Source organism: Rousettus aegyptiacus, unplaced genomic scaffold, assembly GCF_014176215.1.
Source record: "Rousettus aegyptiacus isolate mRouAeg1 unplaced genomic scaffold, mRouAeg1.p scaffold_m13_p_1, whole genome shotgun sequence".
Classification (NCBI taxonomy): domain Eukaryota; kingdom Metazoa; phylum Chordata; class Mammalia; order Chiroptera; family Pteropodidae; genus Rousettus; species Rousettus aegyptiacus.
The window spans coordinates 14,178,308-14,190,359 of record NW_023416284.1 but is presented as its reverse complement, the minus strand read 5'-3'; the positions used below and the strand labels follow the sequence as shown (position 1 = coordinate 14,190,359).

General features: G+C 35.7%; 1 protein-coding gene across 10 annotated transcripts in view; it reads left to right on the top strand.

The window, feature by feature from the left end:
* The first annotated feature begins 436 nt into the window (after positions 1-436).
* The window catches only part of HNRNPR (heterogeneous nuclear ribonucleoprotein R), a 29,882-nt gene continuing 18,266 nt past the window's right edge, over positions 437-12,052 (top strand). For 3 of the 10 annotated variants that reach the window (XM_036229921.1, XM_016126768.2, XM_036229913.1), the window contains exons 1-5: positions 454-567; positions 3,714-3,879; positions 6,137-6,255; positions 6,862-6,969; positions 8,975-9,088. In XM_036229921.1, coding sequence (XP_036085814.1) covers positions 3,723-3,879; positions 6,137-6,255; positions 6,862-6,969; positions 8,975-9,088 — 498 coding nt within the window. In that variant the 5' untranslated portion in view covers positions 454-567; positions 3,714-3,722. Of the gene's footprint in view, positions 568-3,710; positions 3,880-6,136; positions 6,256-6,861; positions 6,970-8,974; positions 9,089-12,052 lie in introns of all 10 variants that reach the window. The other 7 variants (XM_036229926.1, XM_036229925.1, XM_036229924.1 and 4 more) reach the window with 6 other exon arrangements.

Below are 12,052 nucleotides of genomic sequence, written 5' to 3'. Positions count from 1 at the left end.
CCGTTAGAGGGGGATTAGGGACGCTGCGGCACCAGCGATGGGGCGGGAGGGCCGCGGTGAGGCCGACGCGGACAGTAGGGGGCGGGGTTCCGGAGACGGCCACGCGGCGCGAGGCCTAGGTTTTCGACCTCGCTTCGGCTGCAGGCAAGAAGGGAGGAGTCTCGGCCCCTCAGGGCCTAATGCCCCGCAGCCTCGCCTCTACCCGGGGCTTCGCGACAGACCCCTTTGTGTTCCTACCCCCGCCCCGGAGGCGCCTCAGCCATCGGCGCTGAGTTCTCTCATTGGCTCAGCAGACGGCTTCATCGATTGGCTCCCAAATCGTCCGTTGTGGTACGCCTCTTCTCGCTCCCATTGGTCGTCTGGGCTGCCCCTCAGGCTGTCGCGCGACGTGATTGCCCGGCCACTTAGAGTCCCTGGAAGCAGTTCCGGGAAACCCCGCGTGCTGCCGGGATCGCGTCTCTGTCCATGAGGGGGGGCAGGGGGTGGCGCGCGCGCCATTTCTAGTCGTTTTCAAAGCGCCTCGCGCTGATTCTCACGGGCCCGGCCGTCGGCCCCTGCTCTGCCCCGGTGAGTCTCGCGCCGGCCCGTGGGGGGAGGGGCAGGGAGCCCCGATCCGACCCGACTCGGCCCGGCCGGGGCTCGGCGCCGGGTCCCCCGTTTCATTTTCGCTCCAAGGCCCCGGGGGTGGGGGTGGGGATGGGCTGGGGGCGGCTTCGGCCTTTTCCAGCCGCACAGCTGAGGGCCTAGCCCCGCCGAGGCGCTTCTTCGCCCTAGTTCACCTTACCCCCGCCCCTCCAGCCCCCGGCCCGCGGGCCGGCCCGCCGGGCGCCCTCCGCGCGGCCTGCCGCTGTGGGCAGTGCTTTTCCCGCCTCCGCCCGCCGCTCCATGCGGCGGGGCCGGGCTGCCAGCCCGAGGCGCCCGCGGCTCCATCGCTTCCCCCTGGCGGAGCCGCCTCGCTCCCGTCTCAGCTGGCCTAGCTACGAGTGGGATGTGTTGATGGTGGGACAGGCATGAGCGGGTGGGGTGGGCAGAGGGCGGGATGCAAACTCCGGGTTACATGAGCCAAGAAAACTTTTGTGGGAAGCAGAAGCTGAAAGGGTGATGTGTATAGGAAGCCTCCTTCCCCTCCCCCATTTTGCATGCTGCGAGCTGAGATTTGAAGGAAAAAATGACTATTAGACGCCACGAACCTTAAAAGCGGCGCCTGAGATACATAATTCTAAGACTATCTTAGGCGTACCAAATTGGAAAGGCGATTCTTTTTGTACGGTGGTGACCGTATTGCCAAAATTTAAAACTTAAAGCCACGGGGTTTTGAAAGGTCCATTCCTTTCACACTGCCTGTTTGAGATTTTTGCTGTCCTCAAGAGGCCGAATTTTATGTTTCATGAGTCAGTCATAGGGTAAGGGCTTGACACTCCTAAATCCTGAGATAACCGTTAGTTTTCATTTCGTTGGTTCTTTTACAGCCCTTCTCTTAATGTGAAGAATTTGCACAGAGATGTTCAGAAAGAGTCAGGGGTTAGTGCTGACTTCCCTAATCTCCCAGTAGCCCTTTTAAATCTTAATGAAATTTCTACTTTTTGCAGAAATGCTTAGATCAAATGACTCCAGTCACATTAGTATATTTGCTGCATCAGAAATATGGTTTGGCTGTGTGGCATTGTGTTGAATTGACACAAGAGTTTTAAATGGTCTCGTGACCTAAAAGTCTTTTTTAAATGAGCATATTGTATTTGGCTTGAAGAGAGAGGTTTTTTCCCCCTTGATCTGAAAGATTGTATCTTCTGGAATCTAATTTTACATTTTTTGTTAAAGTTTACAAACTTTTTGAAAATTTCAACCAATTTGAGAATCAACTTGCAGAGAGCCTTTGAAGTGAAATGATAGTCAAATATTTCTATCTTGTGCTTAATATGCAACTTGTCTCTTTGCTTTACACATACAAACACACCACTTTAACAGATGTTCATTGAACTTTTCTGTTAAAAATTTGCCTTCTCTCTGTGACTGATAGTATTTCCAGGTGCAATACTGTAAGGGTCTTGTGATAAGAGAACTTTTGAGTTCCGATCTTATTATGGTCGTATTTGGGAGTGGGAGAGCATGGGAAAATAACTATGTTCACAAAAACTTTGGACTTTAGGATGAATCTTTATAGAAATAGGTTGTATTAATCAGTAAACGTATTCCTCTTAACACTATAGTTTCTTGATCAGAAGTGTACCAGTTTTGAATGTTTTTGTTTTGCCAGTTCATCAGAATTTGAGGCTTGCCTTGAGAAACATCCACTCAGCGTTTAACCACAGGATCTGCGTCCGTATAGACATTAGTGGCTATCAAATCTTAATAATGATTTGTAATCATAAGAAGTCATATTGTTTATCTCATTTTCAGAGTATCCTTTCTGCATTTTTCTCTTTTTCTACTCTATTACCTCCTTCCTCGGTCTTTTTCATTAACTTCAACAAAATATTAATGGACTTTGAAATGTTTTAAGTCAGAAAACTGCACCTGGTGCATTGCACAGTGTTTGATAAGCAGTTTGGAAGTGTGATTATCTTACGAGTTTTAGTGCTTTTTAGGAAACTTGTATTTTCTTTATAGGTGACTAGTTACCTTGAGTTTCATCAAGAAAAGTAGGCTTTTTCTTGAGATCCACTTTCATGTCCTTCATTTCAGTATTCGTTGCATTGTCTTTATTCTGCTGCTTATTATCTTCATCACATGATAATTTCACCACAGACAAATGCACTTTAACTTTAATTCTCTATCTTTTGAGGTATAGAGACTGGCCTTGTATGGTTAATCTCTCTTCAGAGAATTGGTTCATTTCAGCATTACACAGGTTGAACATACAAAATGATTTGGGTAGGTTAATCTGAGACATCTCACCTAAGTTTATCCTAATTAATGTTTGTTGAAACTATTCGGAAGAAGTTAGCTGTCCATTCTTCATTATGTTTTTGCAGCTTTATTTTACTTATATGAAAAATCCAATATGTACTCATCGCTTTTTTTGAATGAAGCAACCTCAACTATATTGCTAGCTCACTTTTTATTTTATGTGGACTTAAAACAATTGTTTAGCTTTTAAACTTGGTCATTTTTTCTTTTAAATCTGTGAATGGGAATAGTAAATTAATTTTAGAACAAAAAATAATGTCAGGTGTTTTTGTTTTAAGTGAGGTGGAGAAAACCCAAACCACCAGTGTGTTGAACTAGAGACAACAGGTTATTTGTTTCACACCTATCTTGGATTTGAAGCAGAGCTAGGAAAATTTGAATGTCCTTAAATCTTGACTAAGTGGTCTGTGGGTGTTCATTATGTTTTTAAACCGAACTTTTAAAAACTGTATAAGAATTGAGAGCTGAGGGGATTTTTAGGATTTTGTGGTGATTTGTTGATATGCTTGTCAGGACACAACAGCTGCTTTTGTTAATCAGTGATTCTACCTTAAGTAAATTCAAGCCTTTATTTAACCTAGTGTACATGAAGTTCGTTAAAGATCTAATGCTTCCATGTACATTTTCTATAGTTTTACAGGATTGTTATTGCAAATTTAGGTCAGATACATCACAAAAGGCATAAAATATTTTGATAGAGATTATTAGCAGCATGTATACAAATTAGTTTAGATAAATCATGCATTGTCCTACAAACTAGTTATTTCTGGCTTAATGTAATATAGCTCCTGAATTTTTTCCAGCAGCATAATAAAATGGCTAATCAGGTGAATGGTAATGCGGTACAGTTAAAAGAAGAGGAAGAACCAATGGATACTTCCAGTGTAACTCACACAGAACACTACAAGACACTGATAGAGGCAGGCCTCCCACAGAAGGTGGCAGAAAGACTTGATGAAATATTTCAGACAGGTATAATATACATTTCTTGTTTCTGACTGGTATGAAAGTGAGGGCAAACCACTTTGAATATTATAGATTTTTTTAAGGTTAAATAATACTTACTGTTTCTGATCTATGTAGAGCTGAATGTTTGTTACTTTCCCTTCATTGAGGGCATATTGGGTTTGACTTTGATATTCTTATCTCATTATTTTGAAGCCTTCTTAGTGTTGAATATGCAGTCTTCGTTGTTTCTGAACAGTACATCAATTTGTCTTAGATTTACCACCAATTAAAATGTATGTTTCAGCATACCAAATTTTACTTTTTTTTCCTTAATCTAAATCAGTCATCATTTTGCTTTTACTTTTCTACTTTTAGCTTCTTAAAGTGATTGTTAAATCAGCTTAGGTCTGATTAGGTGGCAAATAAGAGGACTGGTTAGACTGTATTGTCTGAAATGACAATAAATGTCAGACTCCTTGAGAGTTTGTGGCCTGTCTCATTTCTAATAGACAGAAATCCACATCTCTCAGTAATTTGGAAGTGTTTGGTTTGTAACAGCTGATTTATTATTTTTTTTAATCTAGAAGTCCCATAGTTAAGTGCTTAAGCAAATTTGAACATCTTAATATAGTTGGTTGTAAGTGGTTTGCAGTTTTAAAGAGGGAGAGAAATATTTACCCTTAGGGAATGTTGTTCCAAAATAAATGTGTCCTCCCCTTTGGGGCCATGGATGGAAACTTTCTTCCTCAGTGTTTTGTGTGCCTATCCAGATTCTGGGAGAGAGAACTGAATTGTCTCACAAATGTGTTTGAAGTACTGTAGTAACAAATATCTGTTTTTTTGGTTCTTAAAAAAATTTTTTAATCTGAAAAGCTCGGGTTAATTTCAGATGTTAAAATGACTTCTAAAATGACTCCTGAGTGATGGTCCCATTTGAAAATCAGTCCTCAGGAACTTCGTGACATTCTGCCATGGAGAATTGGCAGTGATCTGCTTAGAGATGCTCTCTTGTAGAGTGTTTTGTTATTGATAAAATGCTGATGGTTTGAGTGTATGGTTGGATTAACAGAGTGGACGGATGGGTGTCCTGACTTGTGGTGGTATGGAATATTCAAGTAAGGAAACTCCGTTTATTTAGACATGCTCATTTTGAGCTTTTAAACAAATCATGGCAATATTTTTTAAAAGCTACTTTGCAAATGGCATTTTTTAAATTTAAAATGTATTTACTTTATGGAATAAAGTTGTTTTTGGCTTTAACCAAAATGGAGTCACTTTTGACGTTAGTTCATATGGACGTGTGGGGGGTTTTATTAATCTGCTAAATATTTCCATTTTACTTTGGATCAATTCTGAAATATATTCTTTATACGTATATGGAGAGAAATATAACACTTGACAGACTTAAGAAATTGTATTTTAAGCTTAGATGTTCTGTGTGTAAATATACTACATATATAGAATGCAGTGTATATTTTCTTTATAGTTTATGTGTAAGTCCACAGTAAAATCCTTAATGCCATTTGAAAAAAATTGTCATTTTTGAGTGTTGTGACTGCCACAGCATCTTTTAAATCTCAGGTTGACATTTCAGAAGAACAAAAAATGCCTTAAAATACGATTTTCAGAATTGATTAATCAAGCTGCACTTGCATTTGTAGAAAAGTTTAAAATTATGCCTTTCCACATTCTGACTGCAGCAAAGTAGATAGATGATTAGATGAACAAATGCATTTCATTTTATCTTTGATGCTAAGGAAGGAAAGCCTTTAACACTTTTTGGAGAGCAGAAAGAATTATTTAGTAAAAGTGGTTCTTTCATTTTTCCCCCCACCTCTTGTGTGGGTAGCAACAGCTACAACAGTCCGTATAATTTAAAGGTTGATCCTTGAGAAAAACAGTGTGTTCTTACCATTCTAACATCAACCAGGATTTGTTATATTAATGCTTAATCTGTAGTACAGTGTGTACAGATTTAACTTCCAAGACTTAAACCTTCTGGGGAGTGGGAAATCAGTTAGAATTTTTGTGTTTTGTTTTTTTTTTTTTTTTTGTGGGATGTGCGGAGTGAAAGTCATGTTTATAGGTATTGACATTTTATCTCTTATTTTCATATTTGTACTCTTGACCTTTCTATATAGTATTCGTATAGCTGTCTATATGCATATAGTTAAGTTAAAATGTAGTGTGGTAGTGATAGTATTTACTGTAACTATTCTTGATTAAACATTGATAGCAGAGTTTAATCTTTTGCAGTAATGTTACCCCTTTTAATTTTTAGGATTGGTAGCTTATGTCGATCTTGATGAAAGAGCAATTGATGCTCTCAGGGAATTTAATGAAGAAGGAGCTCTGTCTGTACTACAACAGTTCAAGGAAAGTGACTTATCACATGTTCAGGTGAGGCCATTACTCAGAAATGTCTTTGAACAACTAATGACCTGAAATTATTTCACTATTTTTTTCCTGTGGAGAAGTGGTATTTTTTGTGTGTGACTACCTCTGCTTCTTTTAAAAAATTAGTTTAAAGAAAAAAAAGATCTGATGGCAAAGTTTTCAGAAACAAGTATAAAGTAAAAGTCTCCCTCCTTGGTTTACAGTAAGTTATTTAAAAAAAAAATAAAGCCAAGGCTTGCTAATTTTATTTGTTTTTTACATGTTTAAGTTACTCGGATCTTATCTGTTTTATTATCTTGGTGGGAAATATGTAGGTGGGAGGAGTAGTTTTGGAACTTTTGGCAAAGATAGTTCATGTGCATTTAAATATCAACAAATGGAAGACTTTTGCCAGTATAGAAGGTAAGTTCTTTGAGGCTTTGGCTGTCTTTGCTGCTTTCTGCTCCAGTCTCTGGCACATAGTAACCACGTAGCAAATATTTGTTGAGTGAATAAATGAGTACAGATTTTGTTAAAATTCTGGTTTTCAGAAATTTAAAATTAATTATGTATTTGACCCTTCAGTGATTCTTAGTAATTCTTTTTCATTGAATTACTTGTCTCTTCTAGAACAAAAGTGCATTTTTATGTGGAGTTATGAAGACTTACAGGCAAAGGGAGAAACAGGGAAGCAAGGTACAAGAGTCTACAAAGGGACCTGATGAAGCAAAGATCAAGGTAAAACTTGACGAAATTAAATTTAATGATGAGATCAAATGCTTGTTTCCTAGAAACGGTTTTTATAGTTCTACATTTTTTTAAAATTAGTGTTTAGAAATGTAATAATTTAGGGAAAATTACTTAAGAATTTGAGGGGTAAGCATTTAGTTACTTGGTGGAAAACCCTAATTTAGACTTTCCCTCATTCCTTGTGCTTTGGTCTATGATATGAATGGTATATATTTATCGACGCTTCCTATAATAGTTTCTCGGGTTGACTCAGTCATGTCTCTTGGTTCAGTTTCTTTCATATTACTTTGTTTCTTTTTTCTTGGTGAAGAGATGTTTTTATAACTGCTTTCCTCCTTTCGAATTTTTATTACTTCAGGTTCTTTATTTGTAAACTGGGAATAGTAATAGTGCCTACCTCATAGAGTTGTGAGGATTAAAGGAATTAAAATATGTAAAGCGCTTAGAATAATACCTGGAATGTAGTAAGAACTGTATGAGATGTTATTACTACTATTATTATTTGGATACACTGCGGTGAAAGGTACATATGGGGTTTTTAGTGAAAGACCAGTGAACTAATTCCTTACATGGACATTGATGTTTTGCTGTAGTAATATTCTTTTCAATTTGAAATAGTTATTTAATGTTGAAGTTTGTACAGTTTTACATAGATAGGAAATATAACTTTGTTTCTATTTTACAATTAGCTTATATAGAGCTCTTCTTATACCTTTTCCTCTCATTTGTAAAATGACATCCTTTTATTACTATTTTAAAAATATTTAAATATGTGAAAATTCTATTTCATATTAATAGTTTAAAAAAAAAAACATTGTTCATTGAATAGTCCTGTATTATTTTCCTAAAGCTATTTACTCATGGTAAAGTATATATTATATATGTAATATGTGTATGTTACATGTTATGTGAGTACTACCATGAGTAAATGTGTAATATACATATTATGTACGTTTTATATATTACATGTATTTCTATGTTTCAAAGTAGAGCGGCATAAAATATAAAATAAAAATAAAATTAGAGTAGCTCTGTTTGAGTCAAAGGTAAAAGAATGGAGATATTTTTGAAAACTACTGAATTTGTTGGTGTCTAAAATCTCTTGTTGCTTTGACATTGTATAATTTTAAAAACCTGAGATGTAGAATTCTCCCTTTTCTAGATAGATTATGCTCTTTTTTTTCCCTATGTGGCTTTGTTCTGTAGGCCCTTCATATAAACTAACAAAACCTAAGGGCAAGGACAATATCTTTTCTGCAGTTCCTCTCAGTACCTAATATTATATTGTGAGGAAGGTTGGAAATCAGGAAACATAAGGTTTTTGCTTTTTGAAACCGGATTTGTATTCATTTGGTAATTGCCAAATATTTTGAGTCTATGCTATGTGAGAAATGGTCTGGTTCTTACAGAGCTTATGGTATAACAGGAATATAAAACAAAATGATCAAACAAAGTAGAAGTTAAATTATTTGAGTATAATAGAAAGTAGGAAGATGTGAGAGGATAGTAAATAAGAGAAGTGGTATTAGAGGTAGGACTTGTAATTTTTTAAGGGTAGAGAATACTTTATTTGAAAAGAATCACTGGTGGATATAAGTATGGTATGAAAAGGGAACAAATAAGGAAAGAAGTCTAATTGAAGTAGAGGGGGTGCAAAATCAGGAATACTTTGCTACATAAGTATGAGTAGGTAGCTTGGGTTCAGCATATGTCAAATTATTAATAACCCCTGCCCTTTTTTTCTGTTCTCATAACAGAAGAAAGTGTGCCCTTAGAGACTTAATTTGCCTATAACTCTTTCCATTAAATGTATGGAAAGGAGAAGTAAAATAAAGTGGGAGCAATGTGTGAGAGGAACCAGTGTGAATTTTGACTTTTTTTTTTTAACCTAATTATACGATACATAGCCTAAGAGATGAGGTGCTTTTGGAAAATATTAATATACTGATTTGTGATATTATTCAAGAATAAACAGATGTATAATTATCTTTAGGCCTTGCTTGAGAGGACTGGTTATACTCTGGATGTAACCACAGGACAGAGGAAGTATGGTGGTCCTCCACCAGACAGTGTGTATTCTGGCATGCAACCTGGAATTGGAACAGAAGTAAGTGTTCGTCAGCTGTTTGCCAAAATCTTTCCAGTGTGTAGATTATTCTCTCTGTTGTGCAATTAGGAAAAATACTTGATTCTTTTTTAAAAGTTTAGCTATTATTTTTTTTGATCTCCATCTGTATTTTGCTGCCATCATAAGCAAGGATAATCATATGACTAGTAGATACTCAAACACTTTGTAAAAGAATGTAGACTTCTTGGAGTTGATTGCTAAAACTATGCGACTAGCAACACACCATTTTAGGTGCTTGGGTGAGGTATTAAAGAGAAACAATTGTTTTTCTGTTTTTGGTTTTGTTTTATATCTGATTTTGAATAGTGCTTTTCCTCTCTCCTTGACCCTCCCTGCCCTTCATCACGTAGAGGGTACTCAATATTTTACTGAGATATTTATTGATGGGAGTGGGTTTCACAAGGGAAGGATGTGGAATAAAAGGTTGCGCACATTGGTTTATATTTGAGCAAAGAAGTAATTCCTCCTTCATCTGTGCCTTCATAAAGGTTTCTTCATATGTCTTTATACTAGCCTATTTTAATCCTTTAAATGGAGAAAACTATGGGCCAAAATGTAAGCTCTATTATAGCAGGGACATTTTCCAATTTGGTGTTTCAACTGTCTGTATTTAGTGCCTTGCATAATGCAGCAGTATAGTAGGCACACAATATTTGACAAATGATTGGTTACAGTTTTTTTCTTTGGATACTAAAATCGTGGCTTTGTAACTTAAATTTCAAACTAGATTAAATGATAATTTTATAGGATTTTCTTTAAAACAAAGTACTGGGTGTAGCTTCCTTAGGTGATGATATCAGTTAAATATTTGGGTGGTATTATGTATCTCCTACTTAGGTTAGAATTCTAAGAAATCTTAAAAGTTAACGCTCTCATTTTAAACTGTTATCAGTAACACTCTCAAAAGTTAAAACTTAATTTTCCAGGTAGCCAAAAGCAGATTATTTCTAGTTTGTAACTATATAAAGACATCACTATGTAACATAACTTTTTAGATCTGTATCAGAACTAATTCTAGTTGTGTTCTCTGTATATAGAATGGAATTTACATTCATTTGTCTTTGTTTTCCGAATTTCTTTTAAACATTACAGTTAATAGTCTATTTTTTCTATTTCTGTATATTTAAAGAAAATGTAAAGCTTTTTATTTTTTTTAATACCTGAATCAGCTATATATGATTGTTTAGTCTCTTAAAAAACAACTGAATTACTTAATGTTATGTAATTATTGATAGGGTTGAAATTGGGCCTCTAAGCCATCTATGTTCCTTATAGGAATGAATGTCATCCAAACATAGTATACAAGTAAATGATTTTTGCATTGTTTTTTTTTTTTTTCACTTTCGTCCCCTCATTAACTCCCCTCCCTGCTATCCTTTATCTTCTGCCTATGTAGTGAACCCTTTCAAATCTACATTTATATTTTATTTTTAAAGAAATAGAAATATAGTTCAGCTTTCTTAGACTAGTACAGCATATGTATTTTTTTCTAATGGTTTTAAATTTTGTTCTTAGTATCAGGATTTTTTAAAAAATTAAATCCTCATATAAAATAATTAAAATGGAATTGCTCCTTTGCCTTTTCCTTGTTTTTGAGACAGCCTAGAATACCTCCAAGAGGGGAATACAGTTTAAAAAAGTTATCTGTAGTATACCATTCAGCATGTGATATCCATGTTAGTATTTATCAGTTATAACATTTATCTTAGTTTTGTTTCTTCAACTAGTTATAAAGTCCTTAGGAATAAACATTTATATTCTTCCCAGTGCTAAATACAGCCTCGTGTAAAATTGGTTGTTATCTATTTCATAATTATAAAAATGAACTTTTTTAAACCTAATTGATTGCTTTTATTAATGAGCTCATTAATTGGAAACTTGCTTTATCTTTGCTTTAAATAGATAAAGAAAGACTTTGCTAGTATTCTAAGATTTTACTGGAAGCATCTGAACGATTTAATAGGAAACTGTTTTTTGAGTATCCAATTAGAAACAAATAGTTGGTATCTAGTTAAAAACAGTTTTATAATTACAATACTAATTGTAAAATACATAGACATTCTTTTAAATTGCATTGCTTCTTTAGAAGATTTATTTTTCTCTATATTAGATATAATTACATATAGCAGGTATTGTAGCAGAAATAGTATGAGATCAGCCTAAGCCACTCTTGTCATACAATTTGTTACAACAGAACACAGTGTAAAGTTTTGGCTTCCTCCTATAAATTTTTAATTTCCTGAGATTTGACCTGTACTTGTTGAAAATTAAAGTTTTGAAAAATCAGAAAAATAGGTTTTTAATATATTGGGTTGCTGGTAGATTTAATAAATTGGTTTTAATTGATATTTTTTAATCCCGTGGGGTTTAGGTTTTTTTGTTTGTTTCATTACAGTCATTAAAATTTTTTAGCTCTTGATGAAGTTGAAATTGGGGTCAGTTTCTGAGACAAAATTAAATTATAAGAAGACTTCGTGTTTTATCTTTGGGTAAAATTTACTGTAAAGTAATCTTACAAATGAGCACTCGTTATTAGCAAGACATTGTTACCAAGCATTGTCTTGAGATAAGAAATATGCAACAATGATTGGTATTAATTTTGGAATATATTTTTTAGTGTGACATAGCTCTCAGACCTAGTTTGATTATATTATCTGCATAGTCTTCAGGTGGTGTTAAAAAACTGTTTTGGGAAACAAATTCTGTTTTAATTTGTCTCCATTGACATAAATGTAATATCTATGGAGATCATGACTACATGATAAGCTTTTATTTGTTTAAACTGCATAGAACTGGTGTTCTGTTGAAGGATTCAAAGGAAATGGTAGATTGAGATCTAATTCTTTGTTTTATTCACTAATGGAAGTGTTACTAATGGAACTAGTAACAGAGACCTCTTTAATGGAAACCGAAAAGTACATGGCTTTGTAGTGCCTGAATTGA